We start from the raw sequence: 25,154 nt of genomic DNA on the forward strand, positions 1-25,154 counted from the left end.
TTGATCTAATGTCTGGGTACTAGCAGATTGCCTTGACAGATGGGACAAGAGAGATTTCTGCATTTTCAGTGCCAGAGTGGCACTACCAGTTACGTTTCCTGCCCTTTGGGTTGAAGAACGCCCCTGCCACATTCCAGAGATTGGTGAACCAGGTACTGTCTAGGCTGGAGGAATTTAGCGTTGCCTACCTGGATGACATTGCTGTGTTCAGTTCCAGCTGGGAGGACCACTTGTAGCATCTCTGTGAAGTGTTGAAGGCTCTGCAGGAGGCATGCCTCATTATCAAGGCCAGTAAGTGCCAGATCTGTGGTGTACTTAGCGCACAAGGTAGGTGGCAGCCAGGTGTTACCCCTACAACCTAAGATCAACACCATTCTGGCTTGGGAGCCCCCTAGACAGAGGTGAGAGCTTTTTTAAGACTCACCGGGTACTACAGACTAGTTGTCAAAGGATATGGCACCATTGTTGCCCCCTTGACAGAGCTGACTTCAAGGAAGCAGCCAAGAAAAGTGATCTGGACCGATGCCTGTCAGACTACTTTTGATACCCTGAAATCTGCCTGTGCTCAAGGCACCCAGCTTCCCCCAAGAATTTGTTGTGCAGATAGATGCTTCAGAGCATGGTGTGGGAGCAGAACTGTCACAATTGAACGATGAGGGCTTTGACCAACACATAGCTTTCATTAGTAGAAGGCTACTTCCTAGGGAGATTTTGCTGTGGTCTGGGCACTGAAGTAGCTAAGACCCCATTTGTTTGGGACACACATCCGGGTTCAGACAGACCACAGGCCCCTCATATGGATGATGTGAGTGAGGGGTGAGAACCCAAAACTGTTGAGGTTGTCCATCTCCCTACAGGGAATGGACTTTACGGTGGAACACTGCCCTAGTACAGATCACACCAGCGCTGATGGTCTGTCAAGATTATTCTGCCTTAGTGATGAGAACTCCCAAAAGGGTGGGTAGTTTTCCCCATCTTTCAGCTGGTGGGACACATGTTAGACATGGCTCCTATGGCGTGGTTTCCCTTGACTTTTTGCCTCTACCTTCTGTATTATTGATGCGCTGCTGGATTTTGTTTTTGCTGGCTTAACTGCTCTGGGCACCTTTCCACTACTGATAAGAGTCAAAGTGCAAGTGCTCCCTGTGTAAATTATGATGACAATTTGTTCTCCCTGATTGGCATATTTGATTTACTGGTAAGTCCTTAGTAAAGTGCACTGAAATCTGCCAGGGCCTGTAAATCAAATGCTACTAGTGGGCCTGCAGCACTGATTGTGTCACCCCCTTAAGGAGCCCTGAAAAGGTATCTCAGACTAGCCACCGCAGTGACTGTGCGCAGTTTGTTAACTGCCATGTCGACTTGTCAGGTGCACTATTTGACTTGGTATCTTTTGGCGTGTTTCTCCTGAGATTTTGCTTTCTGCCCTCCCGGTTTTGACTCTGCTTTTGCTGGTATAGCGTTTCTGTGCGCTTTTTGCACTGCTGATCAGTGGTAAAGGGTTGGTGCTCCTGTGGTAAATTGTGTTATGATTGGATGTGTGACTTACTTGTCAGTCCCCAGTAAAGGGCACTGTGGGTACCGCGGTTTGTGAGTCAACTGCTACTCGTGGGCCTGCAGCACGGATTGTGCTACCTACGTACATAGTCCAAAAAAGGTATAAGTGAATGAAGTTTGGTATGCCTGAACTCAGCGTCTAAAGACGCAGCCTTTAGCGAGGGTGCCCTTTTCATTCTGAGTTTATAGAGGCCACTTTTAGAAAGTGGGTATTATTTTGATCGGTCATCCCATATGCCTCTGCTGAAATGTGGATTGCCTGTCTGGTTTTTAGACGACAGATGGCTAGGAAGACGGGTGGCTCCCGATAGTCTAGGTAGGTCAGGAAAGGGCCGAGTAGACATGGGTTACGATGGGGGAAGAGATTTCCTTGCACCTCAAAGGGCCTGGTGTGTCTCTGACAAAGCCGTCTCCACCTTCTGACAGGAATTCACGCCAGAGAAGGCCCCACTGGGTATCAGACCCCTGAACTTTAGAACTCATCTGGATCAAGAAGACTGCACGGAAGAAGCGCCAGAGAGGCTGTTAATAGGAACAACAGCTTTGCTACATGCTTTGCTGGGTTGACCTGCAGTGGCTGCTTCTGTCATGGGCAGTGAAAGGCCTGGACTGGACTTTCTGCAACCGAATTGGTGAGACTCTCCAAGGGCTTGAGGTAGAGCTTGCTACCTGTTCACAAAGTCTCAGGAACAGCAAAGACTTCAGGCTCTTTAACCCGCAGCACTGGGAACTGTGTGTTTTGTGCTGCAACCCGAAGTACACCACTTGACGCCGTCTACGACGACCCTGCTGAACCCATGTCCTGAAGGCACCACAGAGGGCACCGCCGCTATGCCACACTGGTCTCCCTGACAACGCCTGCTGACGCCATCACTGAGCTGCTGCTTGCACCGCGATCTGTGGGCACCGCACTCCGCACCGCCTTGCTTCACACCGAAGCTTTGGTACCACAGAGGGCACCACTGCCATGCCGCACCACGGCCCTGGTCCCTCCGACGACCCCTGCTGATGCCATCACTGAGCCGCTGCTCGCACTGCGACCAGTGGGCCCCAACTCTGCACCGGCTCGCTACACGATGATGCCGTGGCATTCCTGATGCCGCCACTTCCCGCTGAAATCGATGCCGCTGCTTGCACCGTGGTTTGAGGGCACCGCTCATAAGTTACACGACGCACCTCACTCATCTCGCACCGCAGCCTTGGCCTACCGATGCGGTGCCATTGACTCCAGTTCGTCAGCTGACTATAGCGCTTCAACATCGATGACGCCGCTGATTGCACCGTGACCTGCTAGCACCGCGACGAGCACCACGACCCTGGTCTCACCGACGCCATCTGACGCCACCACCGAGACGCTGCTCAAACCACGACCAGGGGACACCACACGCTGCACTGCTTCACTTCACACTGCAACCTCCGACGCCTGCTGGCGCCAGCGCTCCGGATCCCATCAGAAAGGAGCCGACCTGCAACGCGAAGTGACTTCAAGGGCCCCATCGCACTGCATCTCTCACAGGTACTGTTTGCGGGTCTCCCCGACAACGTAGCTGGCCCGCGACAAGCCAGAACTGTTGGATTTGTTGTTCACAACGCCATGATAGCTCCGGACTGAGCTATTGACATCAAGGAACTATTTTTAAAGCATATTTTGATAAGTGAAGATTTTGAAGTATAGTATTGTGGATTTTTTTTAATCGTATTTGGTCTTGTCTTAAGTATATAAAAATGGGATATTTTTCTAAACTGGTGTTGCGTCCTTTTGTAGTGCGTACACTGTTGGTTAAATGCAAATGCTTTACACACTGCCTCTAAGATAAAGCCTGGCTGCTCGTGCCAAGCTACCAAGGGGGTGAGCAGGGGTTATTTTAGAAGTGTAACTCCCTTGTCCTGACTAGAGTGATGGTTTCGGCCTCGCTTTGGCGCAAGTCTGTGCTTGCCAGAATTCCCATTTCTAACATCAACCCACTTGCCAGGCCCTAACCTTCCCTTTTATTACATGTAAAGCATCCCTATGGTAGGCCCAAGATACCCACCTCTGCAGGGTGCAGTATATGTGAAAGGGAGGACATGTACTGGTGTGTTTTCTGTCCTGATAGTGAAATACTGCCAGTTTCGTTGTTCACTATTGAAAGGCTATCTTGCCCCCAATGATAGAATGGGAATTGCTTTGTAACATCTTGCAAGTATAGATTCTCATTGGTTTAAGATAGAGAAATTAAGTTTAGGCTCTCTGAACTCAGAATTTAATAACACATCTTTTAGTAAAAATGTTTTTTAAATTGTATGTTTGAAAATGCCACTTTTAGAAAGTAGGCATTTTCTCGTTCAACCATTCTCTGTGCCTCTGCCTGTTTGTGTATTGACTGTCTGGTGTTGGAATGACAGAGGCTGGGGATCTACATTTACTGCAGGCAGTCACTGAGAGCGCTGAGATGTGCCTGGTCCTTCCTAGGTGACTCAGAGCTGAGCTGAATGGGGCTTGGCTGCATATAGAGTAGTGGGAGGAGATTTCCATGCACCTGAATCGGGCCTGTCACGGATGCACAATGCTGCCTCCACCTCCTGTGGTCATACTGCACTAGTGAGGACACTAGTGAAGTAGTGTGGCTCACTGGTTAGAGGCGGCAGACCCGAGAGCAGAGGGCGGCCCGGGACCAGGGTTCGATTCCCGGCGCGGCATGTTTCTGGACCAGGGTCAGCGGACTCGATAATTCTCTCGCCTCGGTGCCCACTCTGATCAGCGATCACACTCGGCAACTCTGGGCATTAGCTTGCCTCATCTTCACTAACGGCCCCACCAGACCGCCGGGGATGCCTGGTCTCACCCTGGAGAAACCCATTAAGGGACCATCTCTCAGGGAAGCCAGGAAGGGTTTCGCAGTGGTCGAAGCACCTTGGGACCCTCCGGGTAAGTAGTGCGCTATATAAATGCCTATACATTTACATTTACAGAACTGAATTGGACTGGCCTCAGAGACCCTTGCACAAAGAGACAAAAACATTTTGGGGTATAAGTATTAGACCTAAAACCCCTGAATTTTAGACTACTTCTGGAATCAAGAGGAACCTTTGCCAAGGAGAAGAGCTGGAGAAACTGGGGGAGGAGTACTGCTCTTTTGCTGTGTGCTGTCTGGTGTTGGTATGCAGGAGCTGTTTTTATCAAGGAAAGGACAAGGACTTTGCTGTGTGCTGTGCCCCCCTGCTTGAGGAAAATCTCCAAGGGCTATAGTAGAGCTTTTCTCCTGTTCTGAAGTCTCAGGAACATAAAGACTTCATCCCCAGCTCCCCTGATCTTCCTTGCTGGGATTTCTGACCTGCCAAGAGGTCCCTATGACTGTGTTAGGCCTCTGGAGGTTGTTTCTGCTGTTGGGAGCTGAAAAAGCAACAAAACTACCAGAAAATTGACTCATCGCTCTTCTTGCCACTGTTCTCTCTGATGCAGCACTTCTGTGTGAAAAGAATCTCCACGCATTGCCACGCGGCTGCCAAAACAGGTGTAGCACCTGTCACTGCTGCAAGAGCCGACGCATCGAGGGATCTCAGCTGAAGAAACCAACACATCGCTGCTCGTTGCCGCTGCATCTATTGCCAACGCATTCCGGATTTCCATGCATTGTACCTGTGCGGCAAGTTTTCCCGACACACCACTCATGGACCAGAACCGCCTCGGAATTAAAGCATCACTTCCCCCTACAGAAAGGATTTGATGCATCATTTCACCTACATGCAGCAGAACTGGTCTCAGGAACTGACGAATCTCTTTGTTTTTTTATGCTTCCCATCTCTGCGGCTGCTTGGCCTGGTGAATTTTGACGCAACTACAGGTACTTTGAGAGAAATCACGTATCCATAGTTTTCTATGGGCCAATTTGTTTGAATCCTTTTTAAGTCATATTCTTTTCACATGTATGTTGGATTTTTGTTGTTTTGGTCTTGTTAAGTTTGGCTAAAGATAGTTTATTTTTCTAAACTGGTGTGGTGTACATTTGTGGCATTATCACTGTATTACTGTGTGTTTTGAGTACAAATACTTTACATATTGCCTTTGGGATAGGCCTGTCTGCTGGTGCCAAGCTACCCAGGGTATTGAGCAGGGGTTATCTAAACTGATAATCCCCCTTACTCTGACTAGAAGCAAGGGTCCCTATTTGGACAAATCACCTACCTCTGCCAACTAGAGACCCCCATTTCAAACAATTGCAATCTAACAGCATGACTGTATTAGTTCTTCATGATATTAGGAGTCATGTAAAGACTCCCCGCATAGCTTATTATGTCATTAGGTCTTGAATTGAAAGAATGTATTTCAATATCCCCTGGGAGGGGAACAGCATTTACAACATGTCCGGAACCACACAATACCATTGCAATGCATTCATTACAACACATGCATCTTTACCATGCATGTCTTTACTATGCACATTTTTATCACAAAAATGTCTTTACTAACGGTGGGCGGCCAGCTACGCTCCGTCTGCGGAGTGTGCGTAGTGCCGCCTACTCCGCATTTTGCGGAGCTGGCGGAGCCAGGCGGCACTCCGCAGACGGAGCGTAGCTGGCCGCCACCCGCCTCCCTCCCGCCCTCCCTAAATACTTTGAAATAAAGAAATGAAATAATTTAAAAAGCACTTACCTTGCCGCCGCTGCCCGCCGCGTCCCCGGGGCTCACTATCTTCCGTCTTCCATCTTCCGTACTAATGCGCATGCGCGGGCGGCCGGGCATGCGCATTTTCACGAGAAAATGCGCATGCGCGGCCGCCCCGCATGCGCATTAGTACGGAAGACGGAAGATCGCGAGCCCCGGGGACGCGGCGGGCAGCGGCGGCAAGGTAAGTGCTTTTAAATTATTTGATTCTTTTATTTCAAAGTATTTAGGGAGGGCGGGAGGGAGGCGGGTGGCGGGGCTGGCGGCCAGTGGTGTTTGCGGAGTGGGGCTACGCGGAGTGCGGAGGTGGGCGTAGTTTCTCGCCCACTTCGCGTAGCTCCGCGAAGCCCCACTCCGCGAACTCCGCCCAGGGTTAGTCTTTACAACAAAAATGTAACTATTTGCAGGTAAGTGTATGGATCTAGTTTCCCCAGGAAAAGCATTTTTTGACTTGTCTATATGTTTGCCGATGTTAGACGAATCTTCATGAAGTTTTTTTTTTAAAAAGTGTCACGTTACGTCTTGTTGTCCATGGAAAGTTTTGAAGTGATTAGTCAAGTGGGGTCTGAGAAAAAAGGGAGGTCATAGAATATACATTTCATATGTAAATTCGATAGGAATTTTAGACACAACTAAAGCCCTAACCGCTCAACGAAATTACACCAGATTTGGCAGAAAGCTAGATGTTGGTCCAGAACGCAACCTTTTTGTTACTTGGTGTAAATCTGTTCAGTAGTTTTTGAAATATTAATCGAAAAATAAATTTGTATATCTAACAAACAGCTAAAGCTATCTGTATTTAGGCCTAGAACTAGTTGAAGACCATCACAAGCTGAGATTATACAAAACTAAGGGTTTATAGCTAGGTTTTTTTGGACAATGTTGCTGAAATGCACATCCAAACCTGTTTTTCAAACTTGTATTAGGAAGGAATGGCGGAGCACCTTTAAATTTCTTAGGAGCTGGACAGGCTCGTTATCCACCTATGAAGCTTTGACATATATTATGATTGCTTCTTAAGACCTGCATGCAAATTCTATGTTTTTTTACACTGTTTTGTTAGAAAATTGTGCTGTAAAATTCACAATTTGACCTCTTGCTTTTAACTCTTTCTTGGATGTATAACCCTACCAACTTCTCAAAGGCGTGTTGAGCTAGCTCACTTCAGTGGCTAGTTTAGTCCACTTCGGAGCAGGCATTTCGGTCCTTCTAGCCTGAAATGTTCTTAGACATCACTAATGGCCTGAGCTCATGACTATCAATTATTGAATGGCCATGATCCATTAGATTTCTGCTCCTTACACACAGCAGTTACATCATTTTATAGATTTTTTTTTATTATTAATCTATAATATTTTAATCTGTAAACTGGGGTACTTGGGGGCATATTATCAAGGGGGTTTATCTCCGCTTTTTTGGCTTTAAAAGCCAAGAAAGCGGAGATAAAATTATCTCCCTATTACCTAGCTGCCGCTAACACCAGTTAGCAACAGCTAGTAGGAGATAGCGACCATCTTGGGCCACACTTTGCATGTCAGTGATATTTATCACTAATGAGATGCAAAGTGGGCGTGCCAAGATGTTAGAGACTGAAAACAGTCGCTAACATCGCTATCTCCTATTACCAACTTTTGGAGATATTCGCGCTAAGCGGGAATATCTCCAAAAGCTAACACCTGCCCTGAGCAGTTCTTAGCCATGTTATCCAATGGGAGGTGGATAACATGGCTAAGAGCATTAGCTCGCTAATGCATGAATATCGCTGACTTTTCAGCGATATTCATGCTTTGCGGCGATTTTTACCGCATTTGCGTTAAACCTTGGTAATACCAAGGTTTATTTGCGGTAAAAATCGCCGCAGCGCTGCGGTAAATGTTTGTCTCTAACCAAGCAATAGCGATAATTATCGCTATTGCTTGGTAATATGCCCCATATTTACTAATACTTTGTTGCTGAGTTTGCAACATAAAAGTGAAGCAAATCATCACAAAGAGTAGTCTTGGTATTTACTTTCAATCCAAAACTTGTTTGGCATTGGGAAGTAGCCCTGAAGAAGCGCATAAAAGAGCGGCGCATTACACAGTGGAATGACTTAACTTGAGGAGGCTCGCAAGCAAGGCACATCGAGGGGCCCTCCCCCCACAAGTCAATCAGGAGCTCTCAGGCCAGGGTACTATACTGTGCTGAGGGCCCCCCTGCAGGGGATGAGGGGGCCTATGTTACGCCAGTGGTATTCCATTGCATTGCTTTGCGTCAAGGGAGCATACTATGGATGGTACATGGGTGTTCCACTAGAACTACCCACGAATTTTGATGCAAAACCCTATCTCTTTAAAAAGAGATAGCAGGGCTCTGCGCTCAAAATGTATGCCTCCTGGAGGCAATCATATGGTTAGAGAAAAATTTTCTTTAACTGTTTTGAATTTTGCAAGTCGCTGTACTGTACAATACACATACAAACTTAGAAAAGTTTTAAAAAAAGTACAAAAGTACAAAATCTAATGTTGTGATCACGCACACACACTTGCACAATTGTGCATTGGTGCGTGCGCGTTGCACGGCTGCCTAGAATGCATACACGCAGTGCCAGAGAGAAACCATGCCAACAGCTATTCCGCTGTTCTGATCTCTCCTGGGGACACAACACAGCCAGAGTTGCTGCACTGCTTTGCATCAAATGTAAGTAATTCCGGCCCTAAGTCTTCCCTTTTGCAGGTTATAACAAAAATATTAATTTGTTCTACCAGATTGTTTATAATATAGTTTTTTTAAACAAATTTGTTTTAGGTTTAACTACTATTTTTTCAGATTTAAAAGCGAAACCTCTAGGAAGGACTCGTGTAAAGTTTAGAAAAGAGGCTGCGTTTCCCTTTTCAGCGTGTTTTTTAATGGCCGCAATACTCTGAACTAATAACTCATAATTAATGGCATGTCCTGTGTCAGGTTTGTGCACAGAGTTTCACCAGACCTGGCCAGATGTGTTGCTCAGAAGAGCTCGGTGTTGGCTTGAAAACCTCCCCAACCAATAGATAAAGGATGTGGCTGGGGGGCTGGAGTTATTTTTAGGATCTTGTTCTTGCAACTGAACAGATGTCTGCATTATTCAGCCTAATGTCTTCAAGGTGGTCCTGCGCTCACTTTGAAAATTCAATGTGCGAGTTTCCTAGGTGAATTATTGTGACCACATTTTATATTGCGGGGAAATTCCAATTGTTTCAATGCATCAGGGCATCGAAAAATGTGGTCGAGCGATCCCACCACTGAGTTACCGCCAAAGCCCACCAGCCCCGCTTTGGGCCTTGGGTTTTTTGTTTCTGCAGATGGTGCAGCTATTTGTCTTTTCTTAGACAAGTGCAGTTTTAGAGTAGCACAAGCTTAAACTGTATTAAATAACATATTACAACTATCCCCTCTGATCAACAACCTCTTGCCACGCCCAACCCAATGCTTTAGAAAACGAGGAGAAATAAAAGCCTTTCTCCTTGTTTTGCCATTCTAACTCCTGCTCTTGCATGATGTTAGTTTCTGACACTGGCTCAGATTTACAAATCCTTGTAAATATGGGGCAGTGTCAAAAAACAATGGGTGTTGCAGTGGACTGTCCTCAGCAACACCCATTGCCCGCCCCTTTGACGCAGATAACCGCTAAACGCCACTTTGTAAAGGGCATTGGTCCACAGGAATGTCGTTAAAAGTGATGTTCTTGTGGCGTAATGTCCTTGTAAATATGCCCCTGCGCAAATTTTTCCAGGCTTTACCTGTGGGGAAAACTGTGGTATTACAGCAACAGATGTAATTTCGATTTGTTATTAATTGTTCCTTTGTAATGAGGGCATTTGTTCCAAATAAATGTCTGCACCAGTAAGTGACATTTCTGATTTTAAGCTTGAATAAAAATTGCGAGTGTTTGTTGTTTATGTAGGCTTCCAACATTTCCATCAACCACTCATAAAGCACACACTTGCTTTGGAACTTAAGCCTACATACACTGAATTACATTTAACTGCAATCCAAAACGCAGCAGCCAGGCTGGTATGCAATATTCCTTACCGCCATTCCATTTCACCCCACTTGATCAAACTCCACTGGCTCCCAATCAGACTGCGCATCCAATTTAAAGCCTTAACTCCGGCTTTTAGAGCTCTCAATGACCGAGGCCCCACATACCTTCGTCGCAGAATGAGGTTTTCACAAGCCCCATGAAACCTCAGATCTAACCATCTACGCCTCATGGTATGCCCCCGTTACCGTCTTGCACGCACGGGAGGAAGGGCCCTTGCAGTTGCTACATCCAAACTCTGGAACCAACTGCCCACAGAGTTAAGATTTCTGACATCAGAATCCCTATTCCGAAAAAAACTGAAAACCTGTTTTTTTTCCCAAATCTAATTCTAAAAGCCTCCTCTCACACTCCCCTGACTCTTCAGAGATAAGGTCTTCAGCGCCGGTACACCTCCGTCGGAGGTAGCTGTGCGCTCTACAAAATACTAAATAAATAAATAAATAAATAATTACCAGCATTTGCAATGGCGGCCTCTTACAGATAACTAAATCCATCCACATTGTGCAGTTCAAAAAAGGACATTTAAGAATGTCCATTGACACCGCCATAAACAACTACAGGGTTTGACTAGATATTAATAGAGACATATATATATATTTATATGGTATGTAACTGTTAGCACGCAACTTTTAGCATGAAGTACTGTTACCACGCATCTATTACCACGCAGGACCCATTACCACGGATACCTTTACAACGCATTACTCTACAACGCAGGTACTATTACAACGCATACCATTACAACGTAAGTTTAGGTACGTTTATCTTTTTTAAATAACATTCACTAGGGGTATTGGGTTTGGGTTTTGGGGTACAGGGGTATTTTTAGGTTTCAGGGTTGGGTTTGGGTTTTGGGGTACAGGAGTATTTTTAGGTTTCAGGGTTGGGTTTGGATTTTGGGGTACAAGGGTATTTTTAGGTTTCAGGGTTGGGTTTGGGTTTTGGGGTACAGGGGTATTTTTAGGTTACAGGGTTGGATTTGGGTTTAGGGGTACAGGGGTATTTTTAGGTTTCAGGGTTGGGTTTGGTTTTTGGGGTACAGGGGTATTTGTAGGTTTCAGGGTTGGGTTTTGGGTTTTGGGGTACAGGGGTATTTTTAGGTTTCAGGGTTGGGTTTGGGTTTTGGGGTACAGGGGTATTTTTAGGTTTCAGGGTTGGGTTTGGGTTTTGGGGTACAGGGGTATTTTTAGGTTTCAGGGTTGGGTTTGGGTTTTGGGGTACAGGGGTATTTTTAGGTTTCAGGGTTGGGTTTGGGTTTTGGGGTACAGGGGTATTTTTAGGTTTCAGGGTTGGGTTTTGGGTTTTGGGGTACAGGGGTATTTTTAGGTTTCAGGGTTGGCTTTGGGTTTTGGGGTACAGGAGTATTTTTAGGTTTCAGGGTTGGGTTTGGGTTTTGGGGTACAGGGGTATTTTTAGGTTTCAGGGTTGGGTTTGGGTTTTGGGTACAGGGGTATTTTTTATATATATATTTAAAAAATAATAAATAAAAATTAATATAATTAATTAAAATATTTAATAATAAAATAATTATGAATTAATTTAAATATTTAAATATTATTAATTACATTATTTTAAAATATTATATACTTACCTATACTTACGTTGTAATGGTATGCGTTGTAATAGTACCTGCGTTGTAGTGTAATGCGTTGTAAAGGTATCCGTGGTAATGGGTCCTGCGTTGTAAAAAATGCGTGGTAATGGTATGCGTGCTAAAAGTATGCGTGGTATCAACATATATCCATTTATATTAATGACATTTGTAATGCATGTACTATTTAGGGATTGATTGTCATGGTCAGACAGAGACAGAAAATAGGCACAGGCACCAAAATAAAAGTAGCTGCCGCTAACAAGTCAGATAGCTAAAAAAGTATCCTACATTTTCAGATAGGGGCACTTTTGAACTTGTAACAACAAGCAGTATACATACTTTGCAAGGGGTGGGAGATTTCCAGAGTCAGACTGACCGTAGCGGGCATCAGGGGCGGCTCTAGGCTCATGGTGGCCCTGGGCAGGGAGTGTATGTAGGGGGCCCCGGAAGAGGGGGTCCGGGCGGGGCGGAGCACGGAGGCCAGTGAAGAAAATATGTATCCATCCTCAGAAGATTATTATATTAAGGATATATATTGGCGTGGTGGCCCCTGGGATTTGGTGGCCCTGTGCAGGTGCACAGCTTGCACATGCCGAAGGCCGCCCCTGCGGGCATCAGGCGTTTCACCCGGGGGCTGGAAGTGTGGAGGCAGGGTTTGAAAGGGTGGTGGCTGGTTTTGGAGAGGTGGGGGCCGGTTTTATTACTGTGGTACGGTTTTACAGCAGTGCTGTAATATACGCCCCCAGTAACAAAAGCAGCAGTGCTTCACACTTGCCCCCATCCACCACCACACATCTGCCTCACCTCCAGGGGGCCGGTCTGGCAAAATTGCCAGGGCTACTTTGGGTTCCCAGTCCGGCCCTGGAGACTTCATGCATCTGTGGTTGTTGCAGGAAATGTTTGAGTAAGAACCGGATCAGCAGATAAAAAAGACATGGCCCAAACACTGACTTGTAAGACCAGCCCTTCTGGCACTACCACACTGTCCTATAGCCCAGTCCATGTGTACTCGCAAAACTTTTCTCGTGGGCCAGAAAGTTTGGTCTGTGATGTGACCTAGGGCCGCATTGGTACCAGCAGGGTGGCGGTCGGGGTTGGTGGCAAGGTGGGTGTAAAGGAAGTGAGGCATATACATCTAATGCCTGAATTGCACAATGTGAAACCAAAAACGTAACCAAATTGTGTGATCCTAGTTTTATTTCACTTTTCCTTATTTTCTTCATTATCACATATGAGGGCTCGAAACACATGACTTCAGGATGGGTGCTGTACAAAACGTTTTGCTGTGTTTGATTTATTAAACTATAATGGTGTTCATGTATAATAGAATCCCATGCCAACCAAATATTGCACATAACAACTGATTTACCTCGTATTACACTATTGACATTGTTGTCAGGGTAGGGGAAAGAATTAATGTTTCTTGATTCATGTTTGAAAACTATCCCCTTTAAAAAATACTTCTCAATGCACTGATATAATCTGATGTACTTAGAAGAAATGGTTCTGCATGTTAATGAAATACACTATTTGAATTTAGAACATACTTTTGAACTTTTGCTGCAAAAGGTCTTTAAAAATGAAGTTGTGTTTAAAGTTGAGCGATGCAGGATACCCTAACTACCTTAACTTAAATTAACCTTTAAATAAATGCTTCCCTGTTTATTTAGCAGCATTTAATGTTAGTGCTGAGTTGGGTAAACATCAGTCCACTGCTGCTCTTTACCAGGGGGGCCAGGTCAGGGGGTGCTGCATGTAAAGGTCAGGAGGAATGCATGCAGCCCATGGGCCATACTTTGAGTATCACTGGCCCAGTCTGATCCACTTGAATTTTATTCTTAGGAAAACCTCCAGAGCTGCAATGGTCCATACATACAACTGTCCTGTGTGATTCAAGATCAGCATGTGCTTTGAGAAGACCCACAAAGTTGACGCCAGTGATGAAAATGCATCGTTTCTTTTATTAATGCATGAAGGGAAATAATCATTAAAATGAGACAGAAAGCTGGAACTCCATTACATGTTAAACCACAAAGCATATGTTGAAACAGAATTGATGATAAGATGGCAGGTAGTTTTATTGGCAGATTGAGACCGGCCACTCCTCCATTGGTCACTCAGAAATGTTAGCAAGGTAGGTTCATGATGACGAAGGCTTACAATTCTTCTAAGGAGCCTAAAACAGAAACACTTACTTCAACATTAATGTAGCATGGCCTCAAAAGAATGCATGTATTCTCTGAACCATCTAACATTTTTTATTTATTTGTTCTTTTAAATAGAGCGAAACTCGCCCACGAGAGGGTGTTTTGCAACGTAAAAAAACAATCATACAACATTCAGTTGGAAAAATGAAAACCATAACAGGAAAAAATAAGACTCTAGATGGCATTAGTAAAATCTGGACTAAAACTATGACACAGCAAAGGTAATACATTTTTGTAAATAACAATAAACAATAGCATGCTAACTTAGATGAAAAATTCTAATAAAATATAAATTATATCGAAAGAGAACTTCTTCAAAGCTCTAACCCTGCTCAAAGGCATGGAACATACTGGCCTCTCACTATTCATTCATAAATAAAAACATTATGAATATAATAAAGACATTGCCCAGTGGGAAGCCAAGATGAGTTTGGTATGAAAGAATTAAAAGTCTCTTCTTATTGTTAAAACACATATTTTAAAACAATATTTAATCTTATTGGGAAGGGTGCTTTTCTCCAGAGACTTACAAAAAATGTAAATTTTCCCAAACCAATTAACCATCCAACGCTATGGCCTGATGACAATGCGATTAGGAATGGCTGCGACCCTCGGTCGGAGCCATCCTAACCGCATCGTAATCACCGATTCGGATTTCCTTCCAACCGACCCATTTTGTTGGGGTCGGTAGGAAGGGAAACCGAATTGGCTTTCTGGATGGCTTCTGGCGGGCTCGGAGAGCCCGCCCGCCATCTGGAAACCCTGCAGTAATGCCCCGGCCAGCTCTTTCCGGCTGAGGTATTACAATGGCAGTTTCCCACTGCCTTTTTGTGGAGGCCTTTCTGGCATGGATAGGCATTGGGAAACAGCTTTGTGGGCCTCCAGCAGGGCCCCCATGGGTGCCCCCCTGTTGATCCTTGTACCCGGTGGCAGGCACCTTTGGGAGCCTGCCACAGGATGTAGGGATGAACTGCACCTCTGCTCTTTCTGCTCCGTTCGGAATGCATGCTCCCATTGAAAGGAATACGTATGCGACTGAACAGGGTTCCATCGCATGCTAATTCCAGGCCTGGAACCGAAGGCAGGAGGTCATTCTGTTCCAGTTCCTAAGTGATGACGGTCAGACTCCGGTCCGTCTGACATCGCAATTGGGACCTATATGATTCAAATTGGTGTTTCAAGTGTTGGACATAGAGTATACAATTTTGGTGAATGTACTTGTGACTCACTTTGAAATAACTATGCACCATCTAGAAAAGGGGCTTTTATCACAAGTTTTCAGGTCGGCATTAACAGTGACTTCTCGATTAACACTGTAGTATTCCACAAACAATTATCTACATCTTTTACCATAATTGTAGAGTCTGAAATTTACGTTGACTTAGGGAACTGGTTTTTTTTTTGGACAGTAATAAACACTATGAAATGTCCACCCCAGTTCACCAGATCATTGTGCACTTCTTACCCTGATACATATAGCAGGCTGGTTATCAACAGTCAGGAGACAGGTAAGATCAAAATTCAAAAGAGCAGATACCATGATTAGCTGGTGCCTTCACTTGTTTGAGTTATGTAAAGAAGCACTGGCCAATACCATTAGCATTAAAGATATCAGAACAAGTATTATGACCAAATCATGTACAATGCTGGTTTATGCCATTCACATAGTATTATTCATGCAGGCTAATTAGCAAAACAATACATAAACAACTAAAAAAAATCACACAGACATTTTCGGATACAAGATAAATAAATCTTTGACCACATTTATCTCAATTCATGCACCTAGATAACTGCCACCCAAGGACATGCAATAACTACATTTAATATTTCCACAGCAATAGCTGGAAGTGCTAGTCAGCAGTGATAAATATTGTACAATCTAAGCTATTGATCGGTTCTTGTTGAAACAAACACCAACTGAAACATTGGCATAACTTGACATCATCATTATTTGGATAGATTACAATGCTATAAATAACACTGTAACCTAAATTTTCGTTTTTCATTTAGGGCCACTCACTTTTTTCTTGCACGTAAATTATTCTTAAAAATCAATTGTTTAATAATGCATTTCATATGGAAAGGGAAATGATCTACATTCAATAGACGGCGGCTAGCGTAGACACTAGCTTTTTGACAAACCAGCTCAAACTGAATCCTTGACTTATTTACAATGACGTATGGTGCCTGAAAAATTCCTTATTAACACTTTTTCAATACTACTGGAACTTGAATCTTTTCTTCAACTTCGGGTTTCTAATTAAGTCTCAGAACCCTACTTTTTTTTTAAAGAAAATTTAATTTAAGTTGATTTTGAACTTGTTTCATATTTGGAGTTGACTACAAAAAAATTAGAAAATCTCTAATGTGAACCATTAAGTAACATTAGCACCTTCTGTGGAATGCTGAGATTAGGTCAATCACTAAAAGGATTTAGGGTATTATACACTCTAAATAGGCAAAGGTGATATCTGTCTATTTTAGGAGGATGTACCACATCTGCCAAACTCTAAACAACCCTCGGAGCACTCTGACATTGACTACTATTGTTTGCCTCCATTCTAATTTCAGTAAAAGTGTGCATGATAACCATCAATCGATAGGGAAAGTTGGCAAGTATGTTTCCCTGAGTGGGTGAGACTGGAGAAACATACATCAATAGGCTTAGAACCTAAATGCTGCTAATCATGTACAGCTATTAATTGCTATATTTCCTGAAATTCGGTCTGGGTGGAGTCTGTATACACTGAATTCTGGCCTTTGTCGTTTATGTAAGCTTAAACTTTACCACCCTTGCTTTTAATTTACCATTCTCTTTCCCCTTTTACGAGAGACGTTTCAAAAACCATTATTCAGTGAGATTGGTTTAGGACATATAACTTAGCTACCTTATTTATTGCCAGTGGCAGTAATTCCATAATGACTACATGCTTTGTCAGATGTATACATATATACTGTACCATGTGAAATTTCAACATTTTTGAAAACTGTTTTAATATGAATGTCCACTTAGCAGTTGTCGAAGAATCCAAGAGATTACTCGACCAAGGAGGTTCGGTCGCCATCATCCTGCTTAATCTGAGCTCTGCGTTCGACATTGTAAATCACAACACCCTTGTGCAAAGATTGATGAACATGGGAATATCAGGAACTGCCCTCTTATGGCTTAAATTGTTCCTGAAAGACAGGGATTTTCAGGTCTTCGAAGACGGTGGTCTTTCCGGCAACCTCCCACTGAAGTGTGGAGTGCCTCAGGGTTCTTCCCTGAGCCCCATGCTCTTTAATGTTTATATCAAGTCTTTGGCAGACTTCGTTACCCCATTCGGAATTTCGATAGTCACCTATGCTGATCACCCCCAACTGTTTTTTCTCTCCATCAAGGACAAAATACCCATTCCCCCACATTGGACCTCTGCCTCAGGAAGGTAGCCAAATGGTTTGAATACTCATGTCTTAAACTGAACTGAGAAAAAACGGAGCTTATGATCCTGGGTAATAGCACTAAGCTGAGTCATGAGCTAGACTGGCCAAGTTACGTAGGCCCCCATCCCCTGCCTAAAAATTCCATCAAGAGCCTTGGAGTATGGATAGATAACTCTTCCAAATTCGACCTTCAGACAGTGAAGCTGGCCGCCACATGCTATGGGCTCCTCAAGATACTGAGGAAGATTCTCCCACTCCTCCCCTTCCCCACCAAGAGACCCTCATTTTATCCAGACTAGATTATGGTAACTCCCTTTACCTAAGTGCCCTAAAGGAACGAGTAGGAAACATCAGGTGGTCCAGAACTGTGCTGCCAGACATCTGCTTGATATTCCTAGACACCAATCTGCCAGACAAGACTTGAACTTTCTCTATTGGCTGCTGGTGTACAAGAGAATCAGGTTCAAGTCTCTCTGTGTTGCCCGCGATGTCCCTGCGATCTCTCAGCCCTCAATTTCTTTTTATCTCCCTCTTAGAACACTGCATTCCTCCACGGCTCATCGAGTGATCAACCCTTGCATTAGGAGGAAGATAATGGGAGGATGATCCTTCTCATATAGAGCAGCTTCACTGTGGAATGCTTCCCTTCAGGAAGAGGCTCAAGACCTAGCTTTTTCTAAACTTTTCCCAGTAATAGGATCCCCCCTAATAAGTATTATGGGATTCATTACGATGTCGGGTGGAAACTTTCCATCCAACACCATTCAGATTCGGAACCGACCGACTCGCGGGCGGCGGTTCTAACCGAACGATTACAATGGTTTCGAACACTGTTTGGAAGGACTCCCATTGACTTCAATGGCAGCCTGTGTTCCAGCTGACTACACATTAACCATGGGCGGAAAATCCGTTTCGCTCGCGGATTTTGCGGATTTTCGGTAAATTCGCAATCCGCGAGATTCGCGAATCTCCCGCAAAATCCGCAAATCCGCGAGCAGCGGATTTTGCTCGCACTGTTCGCACTGTTCGCGTGAGTTCGCGCCCCGCGAATAAGTGCAAAATTGCAGAAATACGATCTTAGCAAAACTGAAAGTAACTACTTACCAGGTTCAAAAGTTCAGGCTCATCATTAGTAGCCATTTCCTGTAGTGCTTCCTGAGGGGCCCCTCCAGAGTTCAGTTGCCAGTTGAAACTATTATGTGACCCTGCTCTGAACCTCAGAATAGTTACACATATGCCACAAAGGTCCTGAATTACAGCTAAGGGAGACAAGCAGGAGCCAGGCTGGAAGTTCAAATCCATTAATCAGCCCCTAATGCATTATTGTCAGTTGGGGCAGGGCAGGTGTTGTAACTAATTTTGCAACAATGAAAGCACTTAGCAAGTGCAAAAGATCACTAATCAGGAAGCACTAAGGAAGCAGGTGCCAGCTAAAAAAATATTCTGTGACACATTAATCAGCCCCAAATTAATTCAGGTCACTTGAGGCAGGGAAGGTGTGCTTGCGTTGCCACAATAATGTACACTGACTGGACAACCAGAGGGTGCTGTGATGAAACAGAGGGTGGCATGGGTGGGCCAGAGGGTGGCATGAGTAGTCAGAGAGTGGCAGTGGTGACAGAGAGTGGCAGTGATGAAGAAGAGTGTCCCAAACAGGCTGGACACGTAGAAACAACAAGTTCGCAAAACTTGCGACCCGACAGGTAAGTTCGCAATTTGCGACATTGTAAAAAACCCTCGCGAACTGGCAGAAACCCGAACAAACACACAAAAAAAAAAATTTGCGAGAATTCGCGGATTTTGCGGATTGCGAGTTCGCAAATCCGCAAAATTCGCGAACGCGAGATTCGCTAAATTCGCCCATGCTTACTACACATGGGGAAAATGGGTGTCTGCGTAAAACTATGCACCCTGTGGCGTACACCCCATGGTGCCTGCCACATTGTGCATGGTTTTACAGGGGGTCCAGTGGGTACCCCCGGACCCCAACAGGATACCTCAGGATGAAGGGGGCCCTGCTAGGCGCTCCCCTGAAGTCAGTTTCCGACAGCCTTTTCGTTTGGGACAGTCCGACTTGGAAAGGAAATCAGAAACCGACATCGTAGTCTCTCAGTCGGAAACACTGCCCGTAGAGGTGTACGATGTGGTTTTGACTGACAGGACTTCTCTGAGAACCTGTCAGGAGAGATTCTGAGCCTTTCTGCCCCACATCGTAATGAGGCCCTATGTGCGATACTATCAGCGCTGGGATGCCTATGGGTAGCCATGTGCTTTATAAGTGCTTATAGAATAACATTTGTTTTTAAATGGGATGGTAATGTTAAATTAGTTTATTAGTCATTATTTATTGATGTTAATATAGTTGCTTATTGTAGATTGCTTTTGATTTTAATTAATAAGGGAAGTGTATCTTTAATTTTTTTTAAAAAAATTTCTTTCTAACATATTTACTCAAACATTACTTCAGTTGTGCCTTAATACCATGAAGGTGGATATGTAATTACCAGTTGCAAAGCAGTAACTAGTGTTGCTTGAGGAGTGGGCTCTAAGGTCAAATGATGGCCAATTAACTAATATCACATGTTCCCTTCTGGTAATATCTAGCATACCTTTCAACACAGAAACGTTCAAAAGGTTTCCATCATCATGAATAGATTTGGTCAGTTTGTGTAAACCAGGAGACATGCTTTCCAGTCCCAATCAGCCGCAGTCGGCAGTAGGAGTTCCTGCAGGGCGGTGACATGGGGAGGGGGAGGGGCAGGGTGGGGGGTAGTAATGTATGGATTACAGAGTTTAACAGGTAAGTAAACATATAAATAAATAAAACAAATTTCGTTGCGCGCACTGCATCGCATTTGGTGATGCAGTGCACGCAACGAAATTCATTTGTTACAACAACTGTGTTGTTACCATATGTGCCATTACATCACAAGTCATATCAACGACTTGCTCTAGGGGGCGCGCTGGACTTAGGAACAGTATTAATTACTATTCCTACTCCAGTTTGTGCAACAGCAGGGAAGGTGTTGGATTTAAAATCCAACACATTCCCTGGTGTTGCATGCCCCCTACAGCAAGTTGTTGATACGACTTGCGATGTAATGGCACGTGTGGTAACAACGCGGTTGTTGTAACTACTGCTTTGTAAAGCCATGCGTGGTGGAAACAGTGCTGCAAACGCTGTTTCCCAGATTATACAAGCAATTGGGTTGTAAAGACTCCAAGATTGTGTGAAAAAAGGATGAAGGAATCCATGACAGGTTAACCATCTGTCTTTTACCAACTCTGCAGTTCTATCAACAAGCATCTGCCTTTACCAATCAAGATATGAATCTTTCGTTGGCCGATATGGCTTTGGGTATCCGTGGAAATGAACATTCCAACAATTTCTAGAGGAAATGCTAACTTTGGTGGAAAATTATCTAGCAGTATTTCCTCCACAATAGTCTTCCAAGTATGGAGAAAACTGAACATGTGGATGCTGCTCCGAATTTATCATTGCCTCCAGTAGTTATAGGATCTCCCTTATACCACTGACAGGAATCATGCTGAGACAGTCGGAAGTCTTACCTGAGAGGTCATGTTTCCTATAAAATCCACTTTCAGCTGAAAAACAAAGAAAAACACTCAATCAGTGTCGTCTTCTGCTGCTCATTACAGATAATGTGTGTTGTCATATATGCACATGGCTATAGACATATGGTATGCAAAATCTGCTCATAAAAAAGTTCCACTCAGAGAGGGCGTACAGGCACATGCATCAAAGCTATTTGCTATTGCAATGGGTGAGAATTGCAAAAATCGGCCATTTACAATCACAAAATTAGCTTTTGCGATGCATGAAACAACTTGCCACTAGCACTTTAAAAAAATCGAAATTATTTGCGAGTTTCCAAATTGCGATTGCATTTAAGGAATCGCAATTTGCGATTCTTTAAATGCAATGCAAGAACCACTTGAGAATAGCGATTTCGCTAGAAGGGGGCGTATGAAGTTGAACTTCATGGTAATTTGCAAAAACTTAGAAAAATGGACTTTTGTGCATTTTTCAAAGTTTCATGTTGCGCACACACATGCCTTTAGACCATGTGTGTGCACAACATATGTGCATAGATCAATTTCAGGGGTGCAACAGGGTGTCCTTTCGACACTCTTGCACCCTGAAATTGCATGCGCAATTTGCGAGGACCTTTTGGTACTCGCAAATTGCGCATGCAATTTCCAATTCATTCCTATGGGCCTGTAGGCCCATAGGAATGAATGGGAAGCCATTCCTTATTTGCGACTCGCAATTTGCGACTCGCAAATAAGGAATGTGTAAGCTAATTTGATAGCGATTCCTACATACATAGGCTTTTGCGAGTCCTTAATTGAGATTCCTTATTTATCGCAATTAAAGACTCTGAAAATCCTACCTTGATGCATGTGCCTGTTAATCCCTACAATAGCATTTGGGGAGGTTTCTATAATAAGATCTGATAAGGTACAAAATTCTCAAGTTCCATATCATCGAATCTAGCCCAATGCAGCTTTTCCCTTGTTGGGAGGTGCTACTGCTAAGCATTGAACGAGATGATAGACGGCAATGGACACTTGTAGTATTCCATATATCCACAAAGCAGTAATGATAAACAAAGCAACAGTGCATACTTGCATACTTCTTTACACTGACCTGCCACTGTACCATGATTGTGCTCTGGAAGGATCGCTTCTAGGAGCTATAGAAGGGTTGTTTGCTCTCATACCCACTAAATGCCTAGCTACAAAAGTGAAAATTACAAGACGTGTCTCCTCTATGACGTCCCAATGGGAGGCTAAAGCAGCATTAGCCCTGTTCCACACAAATATACCAGCACCCTTCTGGTAACAATACCGTGGATCCATCAGTCCCACTATGAATAGAAGGTGTTTCTCCATCCAAGGTAAGTCCAAGGCCGGTCTGGAACAACTTTCAGAGTAATGAAGCTGTAGTCAGTATGTACAACACCCAAGTACTGAGACCCGGAGGTGCTGCAGCACTCAGGCATCTCTTTCTCCAGCTCCACCTCTCAGCATTCTGTCTGCAGTCAGGACGTGGGCAGGTAGATCTGTGTCTGATTGTGTCTCTTCTGTGAGGATGCTATGCTGAGTGAGACTCCGGTTGAACACATTTTGGGTACCCATGAAACGCAAAGGAAGATTTTGGGAGACGTGTGCATAGCTGAGTAGATGCAAACACCAGAATCGCTCTCTTGCAGATTCAGGTGTGATTAAAAAACTTTGTCTGTGTAATGTTTATTCCTGATCTCACTTTACTGTTCAGTAGAAACGATTTCACAGAGCAAAAGCTTGAATCTTAGGGAGGATTTGGAATGCAGTTAAATCATGCATGCCTCACTGGCGTGACTGCAGGTGAGGCGGGAGTTTAAGTTGAAATTCACGAATTTAACTTAAATGGGGGAGTCACTGAGGGATGGGGATGTTTTTATACTTGATGTGGTGCACCCTGGTTGTTATGTTGTATATTTCTTTATTGTATTTTGCTTTAAGGCTCGTGTTGGAGCGAGCCTCTAGAATGCTTGTTGCATCACTAGTGTTCTTACAGATTGAGTCAGTTGGAGCCTGGCTATATCTCTATGCGGTTGTGCTTCCTGGCACCACCTGTTCTTCTTTATGTTCTACTTGAATAAAGAGCTATCAAGGATTTCAGCTTCCATCTCGTACTTTACACTGGTCTACTGTGACTTGCTGAGATTTGGTCACGATATATTACAACAAGGTCAAACACAAGAAGATTCTCAAATCAGACTTGAGAGTGCACGGATACACTCGTGAATTCCTGCTTCCTTCCTGGGCTTTTGTAAGTGTACTCTAGAAAGAGACAGAGAGAGAGCTACAGAAAGAGGCCAGGCAGCGAGAGAGAGTGTATTTGCGTGCGCACACGCAAGGGGTAGAGACAGAAAGAGACAGGCAGCAATCTGTTCTCTAGTTGTTTTTTTAAGTTAAGGATAGTTTTTTTAGACTTTTCCTTTCTTAGGCTAAGCTATTTTGATAGGAGGAATTTGCAGAATTCTTTGTTTTCATTAGGCTTATAGGGCTGAAGAGTAGATCCCCAAATGTTCTCCTGTGATATTAAGAGTCATGTGCTGGGTTGACAGTGAATCCTTACTAGTGGGTTCGCCAAGGAACCAGATACTTAAGTGCTGGAGATGGCTGAGGGTCTTTGGGCAGAACCCCCTCTGCAGATGTCAACAGTTCAGTGAAAATGTGTTGGTAAAGGTGGTTGTGGCAGTAGGTTGCCAACGATGGCAAAAACAGCTGCAGACATCACTGAAGAGTCCCTAGTGAACCAACCAATACAAGCATATAAGGCACGTTGTTAGTTTAACATAATTTTAGGCCTGATTGAGGCGGGTGGCACAGTCTGAGGCCACTAGGGTGGCTTTCATTAAATGTAAGAATTTTCTGAAGAGGGGCAGCAATCAAGCCAGGCACTTATTGAGCAAAGTTGCTTTTATTACCCACCTGCAACATCTGTACCTGACACAAACAATCTCGTTTTCCACCTCGAATAATAACATCAGGAGCAGAGAGGAGAAGGCCACTGGACCTATCCATCCACTTGTGTCATTGCGACCCTTGACCCTTCCAGGTAAGTCGCTCCCCCTCCGCACAGCATCGCCTGTGCCTCCCTGCCCAACTGCCGCTGCTGAGGAAGTTCGAGGCCCTCCTCCACCCGCAGGCTACAACCTGCGCCTCATCCCTGGTGGCCAGTGGTAGGCCGTAAGTATGCTCATCCTCCAATGTATTGCCTGTATTTTCTCTCATTGCTCCCGTTGTAGTGACTGCATTTTCATTGTTGTGTCTGTGACTGCTGTTGTCTTTCTCCCCATCTGCCTGTACGTGGTCTGTGCCTGTTCTCTCCCTCTGTTCCCCTCACTACCCCGTGTCTCTCTGCCCTGTTTCCCTTCTGCTTCCCTCACTGCCCCTGTGTCTGTCTGCCCGGTTTTGCCTTCTGTTGCTTAGCTGCCCCTGCATTTCTGTGACCTTTCTGCCTTCTATGCCACTCGTTTCCCCCCTTTTTTTGTAACCTTTCTGCCCTTTCTCGTGACCTTGTGCCTCTGTGCCACTCGTTTTCCCCCGTTTTATGTGACCTTTCTGCCCTTTCTTGTAACCTTTGTGCCCTCTGTGCCACTCGTTTCCCCCGTTTTTTTTACCTTTCTGCCCTTTCTTGTGACCGTTGTGCCTCTGTGCCACTCCTTTCCCACGTTTTTTCTGACCGTACTACCCTTTCTTGGGACCTTTGTGCCTCTGGGCCACTCATTCCCCCCCGTTTTTTGTGAGCTTTCTGCCCTTTTTTGTGACCTTTGTGCCTCTGTGCCACTCGTTTCCCCCTGTATATTTGTGACCATTTTCCCTTTTTGTGACCTTTCTGTCTTCTGTGCCACTCGTTTCCCCTGCCTTCTGTGCCACTCGTTTCCCCCTCAATTGTTGTGCCCTTTTGCCTTCTGTTTCCTTCGTCCGCCCTCACCGCTGCATCCCCTGCGGCCCCACCCCCTGACTGCCCATTCGCTGCCCCAACTTCCCGCTTCCCAGCTGCTCCTCCCTCCCACCTCCCCATATAGGCCGGCCGCTGTGCGGTGAGGAGAGCGACCCTTGACCCTTCCAGGTAGGCGCTCCCCC

At 44.7% G+C, this 25,154-nt stretch overlaps 1 protein-coding gene across 1 annotated transcript in view; it reads right to left on the bottom strand.

The window, feature by feature from the left end:
- Window positions 1-13,800: 13,800 nt before the first annotated feature.
- LOC147661043 (thread biopolymer filament subunit gamma-like) overlaps window positions 13,801-25,154 on the bottom strand; it is a 56,380-nt gene continuing 45,026 nt past the window's right edge. Inside the window, exons 9-10 of the mRNA XM_086951371.1 lie at window positions 21,063-21,098; window positions 13,801-14,035 (exon numbers count right to left, since the gene is read on the bottom strand). Of these exons, the coding sequence (XP_086807497.1) occupies window positions 14,016-14,035; window positions 21,063-21,098 (56 nt within the window). The 3' untranslated portion in view covers window positions 13,801-14,015. The remainder of the gene's footprint in view (window positions 14,036-21,062; window positions 21,099-25,154) is intronic.

The sequence above is a fragment of the Lissotriton vulgaris genome, unplaced genomic scaffold (genome assembly GCF_964263255.1).
Source record: "Lissotriton vulgaris unplaced genomic scaffold, aLisVul1.2 SCAFFOLD_803, whole genome shotgun sequence".
Lineage (NCBI taxonomy): Eukaryota > Metazoa > Chordata > Amphibia > Caudata > Salamandridae > Lissotriton > Lissotriton vulgaris.